The 24,107-nt window shown below is 42.3% G+C and overlaps 1 protein-coding gene across 1 annotated transcript; it reads right to left on the reverse strand.

The window, feature by feature from the left end:
• Positions 1-1,867: 1,867 nt before the first annotated feature.
• phb (prohibitin) lies at positions 1,868-22,914 on the reverse strand. The gene is made up of 6 exons (XM_080213555.1): positions 22,747-22,914; positions 12,731-12,892; positions 12,264-12,406; positions 9,800-9,916; positions 6,107-6,202; positions 1,868-2,765 (listed from the first exon to the last, which is right to left on the reverse strand). Exons 1-6 carry the CDS (start codon positions 22,832-22,834, stop codon positions 2,550-2,552), a joined length of 822 nt encoding a protein of 273 aa, XP_080069681.1. The 5' UTR covers positions 22,835-22,914; the 3' UTR covers positions 1,868-2,549.
• Positions 22,915-24,107: the final 1,193 nt, after the last annotated feature.

A 24,107-nucleotide genomic window follows, 5' to 3' on the forward strand; every position in this document is an offset into this window, starting at 1 on the left:
TTTCACCCAGAGGGTGGTGAATGTGAGGAATTCACTACCACAACATTGTGTGATTTCAAGAAATTAGATATAGTTCTTGGGGCAAAAGGAACTAAGGGATATAAGGGGAAGGGGGGGATCAGAATATTGGATTTGATGATCAGCCATGATCAAAATGAATGGTGGAGCAGGCTTGAAGGGCCGAATGGCCTACTTCTTCCTCTAGCTTCTGTTAGCATGTTGCACTGATCTCCTAACTTATAAAATTCTAACAGGATTAGACAGAGTAGATTCACAAATAATGCTCCTGGTGGTGGTGAGTGGGGGGGTGGGGGAGAATCCAGAACTGGGTGCAGGGAGGCATAGCTTCAGAATAAAGGGGTAAAGCTTTTAGGACTGAGGTGAGAAGAAATTTCTTTACCCACAGGATGGTGAGTGTCAAATTCACTACCACAGAATGTAGTTGAGGCCAAAACATTGTCTGATTTCAAATAATAATTTAGATATAGCTTTAGAGGCAAAAGGGATCAAGAGTGTGGGGGTGGGGGGGGTGCGGAATCAGGATATTGGATTCAATGATCAAAATGAATGGCCAAGTAGGTTCGAAGGGCTGAATGGCCCACTCCTGCTGCTAGTTTCTATAAGCAGTTAATAAAGCATACCAGATCCTGGGCTTTATAAACAGGGTCACAGAGTACAAAAAGCAATGGAGGTATGATAAAACCTTTACAAAACACTGGTTCAGCCTCAAGTGGACACCATACTTTAGTAAAGATGTGAAGGCATTAGAGAGGTTGCAGTAAAGATTGATTCCAGGATGCTTCAGTTATGTGGAAACATTGGAGCAGAGCAGATAGGGAGAAAGTGTTCATGTTGGCAGAAGGATAGAAAACCAAAGGGCACCAAGAGAAGGGGATTGGTAAAAGAAACAACGGTAACATAAGGGAATTTTTTTTGTGTAGCAAGTGGTTAGAGCCTTGACACATCGAATGTGTGACAAAGGCAAACTCAATTTTATCTTTCAAAGGGCAATTGGACAATTTTGAAGAAAAAATTTTCAAGGCAGAGTTGTACACGCAGAGAGCGGACACAGACATGAGGAGGCGAATGGCTTCATTCTGTGCCATAAAACTTCTATTAAGATATACAAGTAAAACTCAATTGTATTAGCTATCACTGAATAAGAGCACAGATCTTGCAGAGCACCAAACAAGGAATTCTTGGAATAATACTGATCTTCTGCAGGTGTGAGTGTGCGTGCGCGCGCAGACGATATATTTTGATGCTCCAGTACATGCACAACCTGATCCCACTGGACAATAACCTGAGTACAGTTGAAGCTTTCAGAATCTGGACAATGTTATTTCAAACCAGCTACTGGGAAGCACAAGACGACATCAAGGATGTTGTCTGGTTCGCTACTGGTGGAGAATAAGGCTGTGCCTGCTCGACAAACACCCATGGCCTCTCCAGCCTTCCCCGTAAAGAAAGCAGAATTAAACAAATCTGTGTCATTACTCACTGCACATTTTATAACATCACAAAATGCGATCATGCATATAGGGAATAGAATCATACATTGCAGATCATTCGGCCCATCGAATCCCACCCAGCCCTAGCACATACATTTACCCTAGCTAGTCCCCCTGACACTAAGGGGCAATTTATCATGGCCAATCCACCGAACCCACATATCACTGGAGTGTGGGAGGAAACTGGAGCATCAGGAGGAAACCCACACAGACATGGGGAGAACGTGCAAACTCCGCATAGACAGTACCCCAGCCAGGGATCGAACCTGGGCCCCTGGCGCTGACAGGCAACAATGCTAACCACTGCGACATCCCAAGGCACAAAAGTAAGTTTATATTAAATGACAGTAGCACAATTTATGTCAGTGGCGTCAGTGCATTTATTTTGAGTTTAAAAAGAAATCAACTTTCTTGTGCATCCATTACAAGCCATTAAACACACCTTTACACGCTGGCTACGCAAATACAGAATAGACACAGAAACATGAGGAGGTTCTGGAGCATCCTGCTGTTTTGTATTGAAGGAGCAGTCATTACAGTACTGTCACACTTGCACTGATTTTAATCCCAGATCTCCAGCATTACACTGTGTTTTAATCACAAAGTGCATGTCTTTTTACTGCATACTGCAAATTATATTTTGCAAATTCAGCCATCTGTTCCACATTTTGTTGGAATGCAGAAGCTTTTCGGTAATTTTTAAAAAAAATAAGAATTCAATATTTGGCTGTTTGTGAGCCATATATCCTATCAACAGATTTTTTTTGAAAATCAGAGAATTACCTTAGCAGAGACAGTATAAACCACATTAGTCATAACTGGCTTAAAAAGCCAGCTGCAGCACACAGGAAAGACAATGCAAAGGAAATCAAATGTCGAACCATTTATTGATTGACTTTTCTTAACGTCATTCTTTCTAATCCTTGTCTGACAATGCGATTTGCAGTATCAAAGGTTGTATTGCGAGAATGGACATGTGTATATATAAAAATGTTTTAGCCAATTCGGACAGACCACACATTCTGACAAAGTTCTTAGTTAATGTGTGGGTAACTGGAGTAGTGTCGACTGACCAGATGGTAAATAGGTTACATTGCGGGATCTTGAGAGCTGGAAGGCAATGTCTTCTGCTGCTTCCAGTTTTCTCAGTTCAATCAAACCATCCCCAACTTTTGCTAGAGAGTTAGCGATCAGCTCTGCAGCTTTGGAGTCTCCTTCAGCAGAAATGATTGCTGCTTTTTTCTGTTGCTCAGCCTATTGAAGAAAACACAAATATTGCAAGTAACTATACAGAATTTGTAGTCCGAACAGGCAATTGGATCAACTGGTCCATGCACATACATATGCTTCGCAGGTGCTTCTTCCTGCTCTCTCCATCTTACTACTGGTATATCCTTCTCTTTTCTTCCATATGTTCTAGCTTCCTCACAATTTACCCATTAATTTCAACCAGTCCGTGCATTAGATAATTTCACATTCAAACCACCAAGTAACTTTCTCTTGAATTGTTTTATTAATCTATCAAAAAAAGCCCAGCAAAAAGGTCACTTTATTTAAAGCTTAACTTTCTAACAACTTTTCTTATTTTAATAAGTAACCTGCATTTAGATTTCTCCATTAACCATCAGTGGAATTCACTATTTTAGCTATACTGTTTAATGTACCCCATTGAATAAAGATTTTCCAGAAGGCTCACTGGATGGTTCGGCAGGGGGAGTGGGGGGGTACGCGATACTGAAATTTTAATCCAAGGTGGCACTCGGTTCAATCTCTTGTTGTACTGAGCTGCACAAAGGCTAAGGAGGAGAGTTTTAGTCTAATTCATATCAGAAGCAAAGCAACAAGAGGGCAAGGGTGCACGAATTGTGAATGTGAATACAGTGAGCACAGTGAACTTGCACCCATCTCCTGGTGTTAATACTCACCAAAGCCCACCTAGGACCACACTGCAGCATAAGTTACTGCTTTTAGCAAAGAGGGGTTAAGATTGAGAAAGCAAGAAAAAAAAGATCAAGGCTGGAATTTTGCCGGCACGAGAACGGCATTTTCCACTGACCTTGGACAAGATCGTACAAACCTTGGGCTGACGTGCTGGTAAAATTCCGCCCAAAGAGTCTGAAACACCGCTGTGTTTGTAGTTGTAAAGAATTTCAGGTTATATTCACTGTGCATTTGTGTAAAATAAATTTTAAATTTTCAAAACAATTCCAAATCCAAAATAACAATCCAGTTGGACATTGGCTTTTAGAAGTAAGCTGCACTCGTACTCATTCAATAGATTGGAGTGTTATGAATTACATCTTTCCATTGAGCAATGGCAAAGCCAAAGAGGTTTGTTCTGCTCCTCAAAAAACAATTTGAGCTTAGCCCTCGATTCACCTTCTGGTCACATGCTGAAACTTGAACCAGATGATGTCTTGACTGACCTCCAGCTTAGCTAGATCACTGATCCAATTTTGCCTCTTTCCATCTCCTGCACTATCATAAACTTCAGGCTAACTACCGCAATCAAACAGTTTCTCCAGTGATCCACTGTACAGTTTGAATCCTATAATAATTCTCAATCACTACCTTTAAAGGCCTCTACTGATTTATTGTGAGCAGCTACATCGGTTTAAAAAATTCATTTACAAACTCCTTTGTGGTTTTTTTTGTTCTATCTCATGCATCTTTGACTCAATTCTAAGGCAGCACAGTGGTTAGCACAATTGCCGCACAGCATTAGGGACCTGGGTTCAAATCCAGCCTTGGGCGACTGTCTGTGTTAACTCATATATTCTCTTTGTGTCTGCATGGGTTTCCTCCCACAGTCCAGAGATGGTGTAGGTTAGATAGATTGGCCGTGGTAAATTGCCCCCTGGTGCTCTAGGGTGTGTAGGTTAGTGGGATTAGTAAAATAAATGCATGGGTTATGGGATTAGGGTTTGAGTAAAATGCTCTGTCAGAGAGTGGGTGCAGACTTGATGGGCCAAATGGCCTCCTTCACTACTTAGGGATTCTATAAGGCCCTCCTCCCTCTTACCAGTGGCAGCAGAGGCTTAAGCAAAGAGAGTGCTGCAACATGGAATGTGCCCATTCCTCTCTCACATCTATAATATAGCTAGTCCTTAGTGAAGCTTTACAGAGGGCTCCTGAATTCCTTCATGCTTCCTTCAATCCCATATACAATAACATACCAAGCACCTTCCATAAAGATGACTTAAAATATGCCAGGGGATTTCCAGTCTGATCTTTTGCTCCTGCCTTTTGGAAGAGATTTGAAATATTCTCTCTTCTCTTTATTTATTGTCACAAATAGACTTATATTTACACTGCAATTAAGTTATCAGAGAAAGCTCCCAAACATTTGTCCAGGTGGCTATTTTAAAGACATTACCATGATATTATTTGAAGAGCAGAGTTATCTGAGTTCTCTATGAGTCATTCCTCAACCAGAATGGGTTAACTGACCTTTCAGTGTAATTGTTGTTTAAGACAATGCTTTGCAAAGAGTAACTCCTGAATTTATCTATTAACAGCCACTACACATCACAAGTTCTCAGGACCAGAAAAAAGTTCCATACAAAATGTAGGCTTGCTTATTCTTTTAAATTTCTTACAATTAAAGTACCTTATGCCTGGGATATAAAGCTTATCTTAGGAAGAAAGGTTGAACAGTTTGGGTCGACATCACTGGAGTTTAGAAGAATGAGAGATGATCTAACTGAAAGAGGGGATGTGTTAGGGTGTACACTGGGAGGATGATTCTGGTCTCCTTATGGGAGACCAGAATTAGTGGAAGCAGCTTAATAATAAGTCTTTTGCTTTTAGGGTGAGGAATAGGAGAAACTTTTTCTCTCAGAGGAGTGACAGTCTGGAATTCTATTCCCCAGAAAAACAGTGGAGGCTGGGTAGGTCACTGAGTTAGACAGATTTCAGCTCGAGAAGGGAGTTGGGGGTTATGGGGGTGGGGTTGGAAAAGTGGAGTTGAGACCGCACTCATATCAGCAATGATCTTACTGAATGATGAAGCAGCCTCGAAGGGTCACTTTGTCCAAGTCCTATGTTCCTAATTTAAATGAGAGCAACTCATTTTCTACCTAATGTAAATAATAAACATTCACTGCTTTAAATGCAATAAACAGAGATGACTGATTGTCTAGGCAAAAATCTATAACTGGGATATAGTGAATTAGTGTAAAAAATTCTCCAACTGATCTGAGGGGGTGATTGCACGTGTCATGGGCTGATTGAGGCATGTCTGCAAGTTGTTCACAATCATATGGTGTTGACTTTCAAAGAATCAGTGTGTTTAGAAGTCCAAGTTGGCTTATACTGAAAACTCAACAGCCATTTTGCATTGCCCATACCTCTCCTTGTGACTCCTATTGCTCATTGCTAAAGTCTAAGAGTTTAGAAAAACGTAGGTCACAAATTGACTTCGGTAAATTCCTTGCCTGGCATTGAAGTATATAACTTAGGTGTGAAGTTGCCGATGTTGGACTAGGGTAGGCACAGCAAGTAGTCTCACAACACCAGGTTAAAGTCTAACAGGTTTATTTGGTAGCACGAGCTTACATACTTGAGGTATATAACTTAATGTGGGGAGTACATACCTTTTCTACAACGAATCTGGCTCGCTCAGCTTCCTGTTGTGCAACCTGCTTGAGCTCGACAGCTTCCGTGAACTCTTTGCCAAAGGTTAAATGAGTCTAAGAAAAAGATACATTTCAGGATGAGCGATATTAAGTGAATAACGCAAAGCACGTCCAGCTACTCAAATTTACACCAATGGGCTGGGACATTAGAATTTCACATTTAAAATCCACAGTTGCTGTAGTTCAAGAGCTTGATCGATAAGCAGGGAAGCAGGATTTGTTTTCTCCACACTGCAACGTCAAATCGATAAATTCTTGCAGGTCTTGCAAGTTCACGGCCTCAACTGGTAACTCAATGCTCATTTTGTTAAGTTCACTGGAGCAGAGTTTCAGAACAGCCTGGAGATTCCCAACAAAACCCAACTTGCTCCCAGAAAGCAAAGTCTTTGACAAAGTCCCACATGGGAGGTTTATTAAATCACGTGCATTAGCCTTCTTTAGAGTGATCTGACATAATTGGCTTAGTGGTAAGAGACGGGGGAGGTGACAGATGGCTGCTTTAATGACTGGGGACCAGTGGCGAACCACAGGGATCTGCTGGGCCCCCTATTGTTTGTCATTTATATAAATGACATAGATGACAACGTGGGGGGGGGGGGGGGGGGGGTGTTGGATCAGTAAGTTTGCTGATGACAAAGGTTGGCTGGGTGGTTAACAGTGAGGCTGACTATCCTGGGTTACAGGAAGATGTAGACAAAATGGTCAAATGGGCTTTGACCATTTGGATAAGTGGCAGATGGAATTTAACCCTGAAAAGTATGAGGTGATGCACTTTGGAAGGAATAATTTGATAAAGAAGTGTACTTTGAGAGGTCTGACACTGGGAAGATCCAAAGAACAAAGGGGCCTTGGTCTGTTTGCCCACAGATCCCTGAAGGCAGAAAGACAGGTTAATAGGGTGGTGAAAAAGGCTCATGGCACACTTGCCTTTATCAGCTGGAGTATAGATTACACAACTAGAGGTCACGAGGAGTTGTATAGAACTTTGGTGAGGTCAGCTGGAGTAGTGCGTGCAGTTCTGGTCGCCATGTAATAGGAAGGACGTGAATGCACTGAGGGGGTGCAGAGGAGATTCACTAGGATGCTGCCTGGGATGGAAGTTCTGAAGAGAGGTTGGATAAGCTTAGGCTATTTTCGTTTCAGAATACTGAGGGGAAATCCAATTGAGGTGTTCAAGATTATGAGGGGCACGAACAAGGAGAGAGGGAACAACTGTTCCCTTAAGAACATAAGAAATAGGAGCAGGAGTAGGCCATCTAGCCCTTCGAGCCTGCCCCGCCATTCAATAAGATCATGGCTGATCTGTCGCTGCTCAGTTCCACCTTCCCGCTTTCTCCCCATAACCCTTAATCCCCTCTCTTATCAAAAACCCATCAACCCGCATCTTAAAAATATTTAGCGAGGCAGCCTCCACCACTTCAACGGGCAGAGAATTCCAGAGATTCACCACCCTTTGAGTGAAGAAGTTCCTCCTCAACTCCGTTCTAAACCGCCCCCCTTTTATCTTGAGGCTGTGCCCCCTAGTCCTACTGTCTTTTTTGAGCGGGAAGAGTCTCTCCACCTCTATCCTGTCCATCCCATTCATCATCTTATACGTCTCAATGAGATCTCCCCTCATTCTTCTAAACTCTAACGAGTACAAGCCCAGTTTATTCAGCCTCTCCTCATAGCTCAACCCCCTCAACTCCGGTATCAGCCTAGTAAACCTCCTCTGCACTCCCTCCAAGGCCAAGATATCTTTGCGCAGGTGCGGCGCCCAAAACTGCACACAGTACTCCAGCTGCGGCCTCACCAATGCCCTATACAGCTGCAGCAAGACCTCCCTACAGTCAGTTACGAGAGGGCACCAATTGAAAGTGAGGAGTGGGAGGTTTTTTTTTTGCAGCGGGGGGGGAGGGGGGGGGGGGGGGGACTTGAGGAAAAATTTTTTTACTCAGAGTGGTGACAGTCTGGAATGCACTGTCTGGGAAGGTGGTGGAGGCTGGATGCCTCACATCCTTTAAGAAGTGCCTGGATGAGTACTTGGCATGCCATAACATTCAAGGCTATGGGCCAAGTGCTGGCAAGTGGGATTAGATGGGCAGCTCAGGGCATTTCATGTGTTGGTGTGGACTCGATGGGCAGAAAGGCGTCTTCTGTACCGTGGTAATCTGTGATTTGCACTCTTTTGGCAGATAGGATCCCTGCACTTGAAAGGCTTGAGGGAAAAGGAAAAACAAAGGGAAAACACTGGAAATAAACCACTTTCCAACTCTCAAACAATCAGATCCTGCAGTTAGTAAATGCACAATCAGTACACTATAGAGGACCAAACCTTCCAGCTTGCACACCTTAGCTCTCAATGAGAAAAATTACAATACTTAAATCAGAATCCACATAGCATTCCAATTAACCAAATTCAACTTCCAACAGATCTCACAGACAAGTCATTGTTCACAATCATATTGTGTTGACTTTCAGAGAATCAGTGTTTAAAAGTGTGATTGCTATTCATATCCTTACATTGATGGTGGATGATTCATCCAATGTATCCTTATTTTAATTATTCATTCATGGAATATGGGCATCGCTGGGTGGCCAGCATTTATTGTCCATCCCTAGTTGCCCAAGGGTAGCTGAGGGTCAACCACATTGCTGTGGCTCTACAGTCACATGTAGGCTAACCAGGTAAGGATTTGCTTGCTCAAGCAAAAGAGCATCAAGCCACAATAGAATGGTCTCCTCCTGCAATGTTAACCTCAACTGTTTTACAACACTAGTGCAGTATTGCTGCAGCCAGTGTCTTTCAGAAGACATTAATGAAGCTGTTTGAGTGTTCAGATGGAAGTAAAAGATCTACTGGCACGAGAGTTCTTCCAGTATCATAAGCACCACTTCTTCAGTTAACGCCACTAAAACTTGATTAACTGGTCATTTAAATTTAATTTAATGTTTGAGAGATCCTACAGCGCATAAATTTACTGTAGCATTTGCCCAATAGGCAAATGTGAGGGCAAATCACAATTTGTTTTTATATGGTCAATAAACTCAGCTTTTTGGTGATTCAGAACTTGAGCTTGCTTAAAAAAAAACATGTTGAAGCTTTCTGCCTTGCATTAATCAGCATAATTCAATCGGAAAATCCATTTAAGATGGTCAGTTCAGCTTGTGACGAGGTGCATTTACCTGTATTAGAAGTTACATATATTAATATACAGAACACTGTTCTTTGCAGACAGAAAGAACACATACGCACATTGTCACTTATTTTGTTTAGCTGAAACAGGTGCAATCATTTGCTGCTTCACTCCCCAGGGATGTGTCTTGACCAGGGTCAAGCTACTGGGTTTAAATTTCAAACAATGCTTGGCAGTTACATCAGTCACCATCAACTGGTGCATTCTCCATGACAACATTTCTACCAGACTCCACTTTCCAACCAATCAGCATTCTCTTCCCACACAGTATAATTTGTTGTTTTTTTCTTTATATTGCTATTCTTGTGAAAAGCTTTGACATGGCTATTTTGACAGCAACTTTGTAGAAAATTATGTCAAAAATATTGATTTTTCTACTTGAACTATAAGAGAACAGCAGTAAAGCAGCCGAAGGAAGTAGCCCTAAATATAAAAAGGCAGGGAAGAAAGAAAATATAAATTTGAATATCATTACCAGTGACACATCATCCAGGATGAGTCCGAAGGTAGAAGCTCTCTCAGTCAGATCCTCGCTAACCTGTCTGGACACCAGCTCTCTCTGAGTGATCAGTTCACCAGCATCAAATCGGGCCTGGAAAGTTTTCAATTTTTAATTAATTTGATAATTCAATTTTTTCAATACAAGAAAAAGAGTCAAATGGAATCACCATAATTTATAATTCAAGTTATCACTCCAGTGTTTATGACAATGTGAAATTCACTGACGTTGAATACTGGTTATCCACTTCACATCTGTAACATTCCAGACATCAACAACGCAAGAGGCTGACCTTAAGATAAATTATAATAATTCAATTTTGAACTATTGAAATTCAAAGTCACTACGTGGAAACATGCATATCCAAGGCACACAGATGTAAAACTCGTTTAGATGATCAAGAATCATTTCGACACTTCAAGGAACTGCCCACATGTAGATATTAAGTATGACTATAGTGCAATGAATAACACAGTCTTGTGTTTTGCAGTAAGGTGAGCTATCAAATACTTACTTCATTGCTGGGGTTTGTGCATCTTAAAAAAAACTATTTACAATTATAAAAATTTAAAGAAAAATACTTAAGGGCAGATGTTAATGTTCCAGGTGACAACACTGAATAAAATAAAACTCCAGACCTGGGCGGTGTACAATAATGAAACTGTGTTTGATCCATCCCACTTCAATATGCTGCAAATGGATGAGTCTTAAAATTCATCCACTCTTGTTCATCCACTTGAAAAAGCCAAAGAACCTCCCAAACAGAATTGAAGAGATATGGGTGACACAGCGGTTAGCACTGCCACCTTGCAGTGTCAGGTACCTGGATTCAATTCCGGCCTCAGGTCACTGTCTGTGTGGAGTTTGTACGTTCGCCCTGTGTCTGCGTGGATTCCTTCCAGGTGTTCCGTTTCCTCCCACAGTCCAAAGATGTGCCAGTTAGGTTGATTGGCCGTGCTAAATTGCCCCTTAGTGTCAGCGTAATTAGCAGGGCGATTGTGTGGGATTACTATCGATGCAGGCTCGATGGGCCAAATGGCCTCCTTCTGTACTGTTGGGATTCTATTCTACAGCATGGAAACAGGCCCTTCGGCCTAACATGTCCATGCCGCCCAGGCTTCTGAAACTGAGCTAGTGCCATTTGCCTGCGTCTGGCCCATATCCCTCTACATATTTCCTATCCACTTACATGCCCAAATGTATTTTAAATGTTGTAATTGTGCCTGCCTCTACCACTTTTTCTGAGCTCATTCCAGAAACGCACCACCCCGTGTGGAAAAAGTTGCCCCTCAAGTCCCCAAAGTTGCTCCCTCAGGGTTGTGTATGTTTGAAAATCTTTTCCCTCTCACCTTAAACCCTCGCTTTCCAGTTTTGGACTTGTCTACCCTGGGGAAAGACCTTGGCTATTCACCTTTTCTATGATGACCCTCATGATTTTATAAAGCTTAATAAGGTCCCACCTCGCCCTCCTATACTTCAGGAAAAAAAATCCCAGCCTATCCAGCCTTTCCTTATAATTCAACCCTTCCAGCATGGTAACATCCTTGTAAATCTTTTTTCCACCCTTTCCAATTGAACAACATCCTTCCAATAGCACAGCAACCAGAACTGTAAACAGTACTCCAAATGTGGCCCTACCAATCTCTTGTACAGTTGTAATATAATGTTCAACTCTTGTACTGAAGGCAAGTGTGCCAAATGCCTTCTTCACCACCCTGTCAACCTATGATGTCACTTTCAAGGAACAATGTATCTGCAGCCCTAGGTTTTTCTATTCAACAACACTCCCCATTAACTGTGCAAGTCCTGCCCTGGTTTGTCTTAGCAAAATGCAACACCTCATTTATTGCACAAGTGCATTGCAAGTGAACTTTTTTGAATGCAACATCTATTTTGGGAACAGAATTGCTTGAATTCCCAAGTTATAAAATGATGCATAAATTCTCCTTGGGATGTTACAGCCAGAAATATTAACCACGCGTCCATTCCTTCTCTGCAGAACTGAATCCAAAGTTTTACCCTAACTGCTTCTGTATTAATTTGAGAGGTCCATAGCAAACTTGGCAACTAGTTGTACGAACACAAAAAATGACAAGCTTCGGCGTCGTGTATGTTTGAATAAGTTCACCCCTCTCTTCTAAACTCCAAGGAATACATACGCAGACTATTTAGTCTCTCTTGATAGCAGAGCCCTCTCATCCCAGGAATTAGTCTGGGCAAGCTCCTTTGGACTATCTCCAACGTTACTATAGGTGTGCAAGATATGTGGTAGAAAAGCTGCTGCAATGCAGGGAGTGTTGGCTCACTTGGTTAATGGTGGAAAATTCACATCATACACTGATTAGTCTGGAGAGCATACACCAATGTAGTAAAGGTTTTAACCGTGTTTAGTCCTAGTATTTAGCCCTATCCCTTTCCCACAAGACTAGATGACACTTACAACAACAGACTTCAGGATTTCTGTGGTGATGGATGGCAGTACTCTCTCATCATAATCTTCACCAATGGTGGTATAAATCCTAGGGAGCTGATCTGTCACTGGCCTGAAGAGGATACGCAGCGTAATGTTTACATTCTGTAAATCTGGAAAATGAAACAATAATGAAGTCAAGTATCTCAGATTCTTAAAAGGAATTAGCTTAAGAAGCTTTTCTGAGTATATAGCATTTACATATTTCATAATTTTTAGACACCATGGCCAGCATCCACCATCAACAGTTCAAATGGGGAGCTAGAATTACCCTTTATGGTTAAGGAAATTATACTGAATTGTAAAATCAACAGGTTTGACCATTTACTGCTATTTAAAATTGCATATTTTCAGAGAATATCACTTCAATTAGATAACTTTGAGGGATCAGTAGACTGTCTTTATTACGACTGAATCACTTATTTTTTTCCCCTTACCTTTACTGCCTGTGATAACAGGAACATTACGTGGCCGTGATCGGCAGTCAAAGATAATTGGTCTCTGTACCCATGGAATAAGGAAATGGGTGCCTTCTCCACTAACTTTATTTTGAACACCACGAAATCGATCAAATATCACTGCTCTGTGTCCAGCATCAACTAGGAAAATAAAGTTAGATGTCAACAAATCAGCATTATATATGGATAGAAGGCTAACTTGTAGAGACATTTTACGGAACTGACTGAGGCAATTAAATGCTTCTTAAACAGTAAGTTTATGCATGATACAATGGAAAGCAAGTGACCACCTGAGACTGCCTTGAAAGTAACTTTCCAGTCTCAGCCAAGGGCAATTCCCTTCATCAATCTTGCTGGAGGCCAATATTTTAGTTTTTTTTGTTCATGTGTTGTGAGCTTTTCCTGCAGGTTAGCATTAATTGTCCATCCTTAGATGTCACCTGAGCTACATTCCTCAAACATTGCAGTGTTGCTAAGGTAGGTAAGGAGTCCCAGAAGTTAGACCCTAAGAGAGTGGAAGAACTGCATTATGATTCTAAGTCACGATTGTGTTTGATTGGAGGAGGGCTTGCAGGCGGCAGTGTTCCAATGAATCCAATGCCCTTGTCCTTCTAGGTACCAGAAGTTACAAATTTGGAAGGTGTGGATAAAGGAGCTTTGGCAAATTGCTGCAGTGTATCTTATAGATGGCATGCACTGCAACTATGGTACACCAGGAATGGAGGGGGTGAATGTTTATGGTGCCAATCAAGCAGGCGGTTTTGGTCTGAATGGTGTTAAGCTTGAGAGTTTTTGGAGTTGCACACACTCAGACAAGTGGGCAGTATTCCATTGCATACCCAACACGGATGGTGGAAAAGGCTTTGGGGATTCAAAATACCCACCCTCTAACCTCCTCTTACAGCCACAATATTTAACTTCTGGTCCAGAAATTAATATGGAAATTGTGGACAGAGTCAACTAAGTTTCAACATTGCAGATGATAAAATATTAAGACTGCCATCATCATGCTGGTTAGACATTGGAAAACCTTGGAAAGCATGTGTAGTTTCCTTTCAGCATTAGAACACAGAACAGAACAGCACAGTAAAGGCCCTTCGGCCTTCGAGGTTGCGCCGAGCTATGTCCAAACCCAAGGTCAAGCTATCTCACTCCCTATCATTCTGGTGTGCTCTCTGTGCCGATCCAATAACCACTTGAAAGTTCCTAACGTGTCCGACTCCACTATCATAGCAAGCTGTGCATTCCACCCCCCAGCCGCTCTGAGTGAAGAATCCACTTCAGACATCCCTCCTGTATCTCCCACCACGAACCTTATAGTTATGCCCCCTAGTAACAGCTATATCCACCCGGGGAAATAGTCTCTGCACATCCACTGTATTTATCCCCCTCATCATCTTATAAACCTCTAAGTCGCCTCTCATTCTCCTCCGCTTAAAGAGAAAAGCCCCAGCTCCTTCAACTTTTCCTCATTAGACCTACCCTCCAAGCCAGGCAGCATCCTGGTAAATCTCCTCTGTACTCTCTCCAATGCTTCCACATCTTTCTTATAGTGAGGTGACCAGAATTGCACACAATATTCCAAATGTGATCTCATCAAGGTCCTGTATAGTTGTAGCATAATCCCACGGCTCTTCAACTCAAACCCCCGTTAATAAACATTAACACACTATAAGCCTTCTTCATGGTTCTATCCGCTTAAGTGGCAACCTTCAGAGATCTGTGGATACAAACCCCAAGATCTCTGTTCCTCCACGTTCCTCAGAACCCTGCCGTTGACCCTGTAATCTGCATTCAAGTTTGTCCTACCAAAATGAATCACCTCGCACTTACCAGGGATAAACTCTATCTGCCACTTTTCTGCCCAGCTCTGCATTCTATCAATGTCTCTTTGTAGCCTACAAGAGCCCTCCACCTCATCCACTACTCCACCAATCACGGTGTGATCAGTAAATTTACTAACCCACCCTTCAGCTCCCTCTTCCAAGTCATTGATTAAAATCACAAATAGCAGAGGACCCGATGGAGTTTAACTGGAGTTTACTTTGTTGCCTCAGCCAAGGTATTAATGGGATATTCAAAGTATCTTCTTTCGTAAAGACAGACATTCATCACTTTCCCTAACAACTAGGTTACACAACTCGCACCTAACATTACAATAATATCATTACTGTATTAAAATGGATAGAGGCATGAACTACATTTAAAGAGGGCCAACTTGAGAGAACAGAAAGCTACCTTACGCTCCCAGAGTACCACATGATGGGAACCATAAGATGCCCTTCGAGTTTGCTCGAATCGATTCAATACGATCATGGCTGAACCGACATTTCTCATGTCTACTTTCCTGCCCTTTCACCGTAACCCTTGATTTCCTTACAGATCAAAAACCTATCTAGCCTTAAATATACCCAAGGATTCTGCACCCACAGCTCTCTGTGGCAAAAGAGTTCTAAAGACACACAACCCCAGAGAAGAAATTCCTCCTCATCACAATCTTAAATTGGCATCTCTTTATCCTGAGACTATATCCTCTGGTTCTACTCTCCCATGAAGAGAAACATCTTCTGAGCATTTACCTGTCAAGCTCCTTGAGAATCCTATGTTTCAATGAGATTACTTCTCATTCTTCCAGTCCCAACCTGTTTAACATTTCCTTATAAGACAATCCCTCCACATGGGGATCATCCTAGTGAACCTTCTCTGAACTGCCTCAAATGAGATTTTATCTTTCCTTAAATAAGGAGACCAAAACTGCTCAGTGTTCAGGATGTGGTCTCACCAGTACCTTGTACAGTTGCAGCAAAATCTCCCTACTCTTACACTTCAACACCCTAGAAATAAAGGCCAACATTCCATTAGCCTTCCTGATTACCTGCTGCACCTGTGAACTAGCTTTCTATGTTTCGTGCACAAGCATGCCGAAGTCTCTTTGTATTGCGGATTTCTGCCGTTTTCTCCAAATAAGTACTTTTTTTGCTCTCTCTTCCAAAATGAACTTCACATTCTCCCCCATTATACTCCATTTTGCCAACATTTTGCCCACTGACTAAATCTATCAGTAGAATCATCGAAACCCTACAGTGCAGAAATAGGCCATTTGGCCCATCAAGTCTGCACTGACCACAATCCCACCCAGGCCTTACCCTCACATCCCTGAATAATTTACCCAATAATCCCTCTAACTTACGCATCTCAGGGCTTTTAAGGGGCAATTTTTAACATGGCCAATCAACCTACCTGCACATCTTTGGACTATGGGAGGAAACTGGAGAACCTGGAGGAAACCCATGCAGACACGAGAAGAACGTGCAAACTGCACACAGACAGTGACCCAAGCCGGGAATCGAAGCCAGGTCCCTGTAGCTGTGAAACAGCAGTGCTAACCACTGTAATTCTTCGCAAACTGTTCGAATCCCTCTTGCAACTTACTTTTCTACCTATTTTTGTGTCATCTGCAAATTAAGCTATAGTATATTTGCTTTCTTCCCCTAATTCATTCATATGTATTGTACAAAGCTGTGGTCCTAACCATGATCCCTGTGGAACACCACTGGTTACAGTTCACCAACCTGTTAAAGAATCATTTTTCCCATAAAACCATGGAATCCCTACAGAGCAGGAGGAGGCCACTTTTCTCATCGAGTCTGCACCAGCTCTCCAAAACAGCAACCAGGTCCTTTTTCTTGTCCTATCCCATAACCCCGAGCATGTACCATGACTTAATCCACTGAACCTACACATCTTTCAACATTAAGAGACAATTTTAGATAGCCAATCCACTAACCTGCACATCTTTGGACTGTAGGAGGAAACTGGAAAAAACCAATACAGGAATGGGGAGAACATACAAACATCACAGTCACTGGAAGGCCTGAACTGAACTCGGATACCTGGTGATGTGAAGCAGCAATGCTAATCACTGTGCCACAGCGCTGCTCCTACTCACTGTTTCCTGTCCATTTGCTAATTCTCTATCCATGCCAATACACTACCTCTAACACAATGGGCTCTTTGACTTAACCTTTTGAGGTATCTTGTTGAATGCCTTCTGGAAGTCAAAATGCAATACATCTACTGGTTCTCCTCCAACAAGCTGGGACTTCCGCAAAAAAATGAATAAATTAGTTAGACATGATTCCCCTTTCACAAAGTCATGCTGACTCCACTTGGATGTGCTATCACTTCTTTATCAATTGAATCCAACATTTTCCTAACAATAGATGTTTGGCTAATCGGCCTAGTTATCAGATTTTGCCTCCCTCCCTTTCCGAATAGTGGAGTCACATTGGCAATTTTCCAATCCTCCAGTATCCAAGGATTTTTAGAAAATTACAATCAATGCACCTACTATCTCTGTAGCTACTTTTTTTAGGATTCTAAAATCAAGCAATCAGGGCCAGGCGACTTATCTGCCTTTAGCCCCATTAATTTGTCTAATACTACTCCTCTACTGATGGTGACAGGACTTAATTGCTGCACCATTCTTCAGTAAGAATGAAATGTTTGAAGTATCTTCTCTCTTAAAGACTGATGCAAAACATCTGTTTAACTCCTCTGCCATATCCTTGTTCCCCATATCTACCTCCCAAAAGTCATTTTCTAAGTGGTCTATTCCCACTTTGATCTCTCTCTTCCTGCTTATATATTTAAAGGAGATCATGTCAGCTTTATATTCCTCACTAGTTTGCTCTCAGTTTATTTTCTCTCTATTATCTTTTTAGGTCTTTGTGGAATTCTGAATTTACCCCAGTCTTTGGGGCTATCACTGACTTTTGCCTCCTTCTTTCAACTTAATACTCTTAACTTCCTTGGTTAGTCATGGTTGGTTTATTCCTCACTTAGAATCTTTCTTCCTTAGTGGGATATATTTTTGCTGAGAGTCATGTTTGCTTACTGTCATTCCTGCTTAACTATCCGTCCGTCCCCTGTAGCTAATTCTATTCTCATCCCATTGTAATTACTTTTATTGAAGTTAAACACAGTTGTTTCAGACCCAAGTTTCTTACACTCAAACTCAAATATTAAATTCTATAATGTTATGATCACTACTTCTAAGGAGACCTTTTACTCTAAGGTCATTTATTATACTTGACTTGTTAACCAATTACCAGATCCAATATAGCCTATTGTGTGTTTGGGGCCATTAAAGATTGCTCTATGAAACTATCTTTAATGCACTCCACGAATTTGTCGTTGTAACTGCTCTTTCCAACTTGATTACCCGATAAACATGAAGATTAAAAAAAAAATCGTGGGCAGCTTTAAACATACTCCTTGCATATTTGCAATTCCGGAAGCAGAAAAATGTACCTAGTATACATTCTGCCCGATTTTCCATTTTTCTAAATAAACGGGCAGAAAAAACTCCAGTTGAGTGACCTCTCCCTCCAGGTCCTGTGCACGCACCCCATGAAAAGCACAAAACAGGAGACTGCTTGAAGAATTGCCAGACTGAAAGCAGTCTTAGGGTCAAGAAGTCATTACAAAGAAATAAGTACTCTCAACACGTGAAAGTAACTTCACTGGAAAGCAAAGCCTCCAAATTTCTCACAACCATATGGATTTTATGCAAATAACCCCTCCATGCCATAACTATATGTCGCTGAGAAGGCAAGAAGCTGGCTAGCTCAGTTCAATTGGCTTCTAGGAAATGCAGTGGCGGGGAAGTCGACAAAATTTGCACCTTGATTATGAAAAAGCTCCACCATGTTGCACGACTGCACCTCTATAAATGGAACAAGTACTACTGAAAATACACCAGCAACAAGTTTAGCTACAGTTCAAGGGTTGGTCATTAACCAATCTTTATGTTTACACTCGGAGAAAGCTGACCTTTTCAGTCAGGGACTGAGTCAACAGCAGCTTATTCATCATGCGAACATAAGGACAGCATTAGCTGAAAGAGCCATGTGCACTGCAGCAGCTTTGGCATAAGAATACCTAATAATGGACAAGTGCAAGACAGTTTTGCATCAAGAAGCACAGCTTAAGTCGATCCTATGAAAAATTGCTGGTAAACTGGACAAAGAACACAAGCTACATTTTACAATAATTTTTCTTGCGAATTAAATTATGCCATAATGTAACCTTGAATTCACCCATATGTATCCAGTTCACTGGAGATACTGGAATTAATCTGATGTTTATGTGCTTAATGGGGAGGAAAAACTAGGGAGAGCAATTTGTTGTTCAAAGATATCAACTCTCTTTTTATATTCCTTCCAAAGTTTTAGAGTTTTGGATTCAAGTCTCATTCCAGGATTGGAGCACAAAATTCTAGGCTCTGAGTAGTTGTCTTTCGGATGACCTCTCTGATGGATGCAAAAGATTCCATGACGCTACTTCCAAGAAAAGGGGAGTTACCCCCACTCTTCTATTCAACTCAGTGGATCACTCCCAGGAAGACAGCAGAAGAACTTAGAGGTGGCCTTAAAGCATCTCTGAAACAAAATCATTCCTTCATCTCCTGACAGTCTCTGGGCTTGTGGCTGATCAAAATGGAGAAAGGCCACATTCAGAAAGACACTCAACACATTTGTCAGGAGCAAATGGAAGCAACAAAGAAAGCACTCAAACCTCCAAACACCTAAACTGCCCAACCTTCCAAGCACTACCACACGCAGGGCAGGTAGAGTCTGCAGATTGCACACGGAATGCATCAGCCATCTCAAAACCCATCGAGTCAGAGTGGAAGACATTATCAGTCCCAAAGTAAATTGGTCAGAGAGGGGCTTTCCTTGGGGAGAAAGGCTGCCATGTCAAAGGGGCGAGAATAGGGGATGCAGTATGACACACAGCAGAAAGTAAGCGTGCTGTCGTTCTGCTTAGCTTTTCAAAACAAAGGAGGCTTGAGGTTAGGTAAATAAGAACCAACTGTTTTTGGTGGCAGAAAGGTCGATAACCAGACAGAGATTTAAAGTACTCAAGAAAACAAATCAGAGGGTAGTAAATTCGTCAACCCAGCATTTGTGGACATGGAACTGAAATATTGAAGCATAAGTGCTGCCATCTGCAGCGAATCCCAATTTAAGTATAACTAAAGGTCTTGATGATCAATCTTAGTTTGAGATATATATTTCAATGATTAGTCATTTATGCATTTCTGAAAATAAGAGTTGAAAAAGCATTTTCTGTTCCTGCCAGAGTCAAGGTTTAGGTTTTTGACGGAAGATAATGAATGCAATAAAAAATGAAGAGTGTGTGTTTTTAAGAAAATTGAGAATCAGAAAACTGTTCCCCAATAGTTGTGGAATGGATCAAAGGCATTTGGTAGCACTTGTTAAAATGTGGGTGAGGTTATTAAATCCCCTATTCTAGGATGGAGTAGAGTGAGGATTTATTCCCCCCACAAGATGTGGTGATTGCCTCTGAGGTGCCTTTTAATTTCTCCAAATTTTCATGCTCCTTTCTTTACTGTTTTTCCCTTGGTCATTCTTGCAACACCATACTCTGAGTCACAGTAAAATAGCATTTATATTAGTAAAGATATTGCAGATGCTGGAAATCTGAAACAGGAAATGCTGCAAATACACAACAGGTCAGAGAAAAGAAGCCATGAACTTTGATATCACTGCAAGGAGGTGACCAACAGCATCATGTATATCAGGCCAGCAGCATTTGGAAATGAGGGCATGTTTGGTTTTGTTATTTTATGATGCATTGTTCTGATGTTTTGTCATTCGAATAAAGATTGATGTTCATTTGTCTTCAGCACGATTGTCTGATCTTTAACACAATTTCCACCCTCAGATCCAGCCAAATATTTTGCCTATCCCAGCACAAATGCAAGCTGCCGCTCTGTGTCATTCCTGTGACATCAATAACAGGAGTATTCTGGTGAAGTTCAGAGAGTTGCCCAATGTAAATATTCCCAACAGCACTGTAGTTTCCCCAAGGTCAAACAACCTTCCCCATTCTCGAAACAGCTTTGTGAAATATAAAATAAGCTTGGGAAATCAAATGAAAGAATTTAATACAGGAAATAGCACAGTGGAAAGGACAAAAATAATGAATGGCCTCAAGATAACTGCAGCTAAAATTGAAAGCGTCTCAAACTCAATTCTCAACAGTCCCAAACAATACAGGGCAACATTCAAGAAGCCATCACAATGCTGAACGTCTGGTCTATCTCAGTGATAACATATCTTCTTGAGGTAGAGCTCCATTTGACTTCAAGCCCTACTCTACAATAATTGAATCTTTCAGGTTAAGTTAATGCCCAGACTAGCTGGTTAGATGGAATGTAAAGACACCGCACCATTATTTTGATTAAAACTCAGAGCACATGGTGTATTAATCTATAATTATCCCTCAGCTGCCACAATAAATGGGCATTCTCCTCATTCTGTCTAGGTTGGCTGTCATATTTAACTTTAGAACTGTGCAGTGACTGATGATACTGAGACTAAGAAGCACACAGCATAAACACAAGTTATGTTCTTTTGTGGATTAACTCTCCTCTCTACAGCACAGGAAAAGGCCCTTCAGTCCATCATGTCTGCGCCAATAACAACCTAACTAGTCTAATCCCAATTCCCAACACTTAGCCCAAACTGATTCAAGAGGCAGGTGGATGAACAGTTGGTGGTCATGACAGAAACATATAGGTCTTCTGCACCACATGAAGGATGTTTCCAACAGTACCTCTGCTCATTCTTGGCACCGGACATCAGGATCAACACTCTAACCATGGGGCGATCACATATTCCGTCACTGAAAACACCTCCATATGTGTGGTATGAGGCTACCATTCTGCCAACTCATACTGACAATATACCACATTCTTCCATTATCAGTTTGCCAGAAAACCAATTCTGGTTCAATATGGAGTGCATTAAGCTATGCTGGAAGCAACCTCAGGCATGCAGCAAATGAGGTGCCAACATGAAGCTGCAGTACTGGACCACTTGAATTAGTTTTTAAGGAAACAGATATAACACTTGGGACAAAGGGGATCAAGGATATTGGGCAGGGAAGAGGGGGGTGGGGGAGGAGGCAGGATTAGGTGGGGCAGCATGGTGGCACAGTAGTTAGCACTGCTGTCTCAAAGTGCCAGGGACCCAGGTTCAATTCCCAGCTTGGGTCACTGTCTGTACAGAGTCTGCATGCTCTCCCCATGTCTGTGTGGGTTTTCAATAGGTGTTCTAGTTTCCCATCTCAATCCAAACAATATGGTTAGGTACACTGGCCATGCTAAGCTCTTCCTCAAACAGATGACATGGTGTGGCAACTACAGTATTTTCACAGTAACATCACTGCAGTGTTATTGTAAGCCTACGTGTGACAGATGAAAACACTGTCACTATGCCAGAGGACCAATCCTGCTTTCCTGTAGAAGGCATTACATTATGCTGGAAGCAACATCAGGTGTAGCAGCAAATGAAATGCTAACCTGCTGTAGTTTTAAAGAGAAGTTAGACATAGCTCCTGGGGTGAAGGGATCAAAGGATATAGGGGAAGGCAGAATCAGGCTATTGAGTTGGATGATCAGCCATGATCATAAAGAATGGCAGAGCATGCTCAAAGGGCTGAATGGCCTACTCTTGTTTTTAATATGCCGAGGGGAGCACTTTGGGGATACCACAACCACCAGATTAGGGCAAAACTGTATCCAATGGTGGAGCTGCCAGCATTAGACTGGGGTGGGCATAGTAAGAAGTCTCACAAGCCCCAGGTTAAAGCCCAACAGGTTTATTTGGAATCATGAGCTCCTTCATCAAACAAACCTGTTGGACTTTGACCTGGGTTTGTGAGTTTTTTTTTCTGCGCCCACCCCAGTCCAAGCCGGCATCTCCATACCACGTTCAATGGTGGTGGGCAATTTTCACTGTAATTTCATTGCAGTGTTAATAATAATCCTACTTGAATAAATAAACTTAAAAACAACCCAGAGGAGAAGAAGCCTTCGTGACCCCTCAGTGCTGGCCGGGCTGAGCACCTTGACCCCGGGCAGACGGTAAATGCAAAGCCTGGCTGAATCCGCCGCCGCTCACCATTGTAAAGCGCCGAATTGACCACCCCTCCGACGATGGCCAGCCCGAGGCCGAACTTGCCGACGGTTTCCAAGACTTTGGCGGCCATTTCGCTGGGACACAGAGAGCGCTCACCCTCCGCCAGGCCGCACGGTCACCTCCAGAACACCAGTACGCACACTCCGCACCTCCCCGCTCACACTCACCAATAAAACCGCGTCCCATTGGCTGGCAGGAGCGTGATGGTGCATCATGGGAGATGTTGTCCTCTGGCCCGGAAGCGCCTGGAACTACAACCCCCAGTGTCCCTTGCGCCTTTAGACTGATACACGTGGAGTCAGCATGCGTTGCATTGGGGTGTTGGTCCAGTTGCATCACTTCTGTTTCCTATCTCCCATTTACCTTCTGAAAATTACATATCCTTATTCACACCGTAGAATATTGAAATATTTTCATAAAATGCCTTTTGTGCACTGACTTGGCCAGTGAAAGAAAATTTATTAAATGCTGGAAATACCCAGCCCGTCAGGCAAGGCAACAGCTTAGGTGAGAGGAACGTTGCAAGTAGATATCTTAATTTTAAAGTTTGTTTATTAGTGTCACAAGTAGGCGTACATTAATACTGCAATGGAGTTGCTGTGAAAATTCCCTAGTCACTGCACTCTGGAGCCTGTTCGGGTACACTGAGGGAGAATTTAACATGGCAAATGCACCGAACCAGCGTGTCTTTCGGACAGTGGGAGGAAACTGGAGCAAACCCACGCAGACATGGGGAAAATGTGCAGACTCCACACTGATAGTGACCTAAGCCAGGAATTGAATCCAGATTCCTGGCGCTGTGAGGCAGCAGTGCTTGCCTCTGCCGTCAGAACTTTAGGGATGTAACATGTTTTAGGGGTGGCACAGTGGTTAGCACTGCTGTCTCACAGCGACAGGGACCCAGATTCGATACAGCCTTGGGTAACTGGAGTTTGCATGTTCTCCCCACGTGGGCAAGTTTCCTCCAAGCACTCCGGTTCCCTCCCACAATCCAAAGATGTGCAGGTAAGGTGGATTGGCGATGCTAAATTGCCCCTCAGTGTCCAAATATGTGTAGGTTACGGGGATTAGAGGGTGATTATGTGGAGTTATTGGGATAGGGCCTGGGTGGGGTGCTACGTTGGATAGTTGGTGTCGACTTGATCAGCCGAATGGCCTTCTGCACTGTAGGGATTCTATAATTCTAAACAAGTACAAAGGCAGGTATGCGAGAGAGGAAGAGAACAAAATGTCTGGTGGAAGCAGAGCCTGGAAGAGAAATCATTTGTCCTGGTGCTTATCCTGTTTCACAGGCCCTTTTTCCCACCCCACTAAATCTCCCCCCTCAATCATGTACAATATTT

Source organism: Carcharhinus amblyrhynchos, chromosome 27, assembly GCF_965287045.1.
Source record: "Carcharhinus amblyrhynchos chromosome 27, sCarAmb.v2.hapA, whole genome shotgun sequence".
In the NCBI taxonomy this organism is placed as follows: Eukaryota; Metazoa; Chordata; class Chondrichthyes; order Carcharhiniformes; family Carcharhinidae; genus Carcharhinus; species Carcharhinus amblyrhynchos.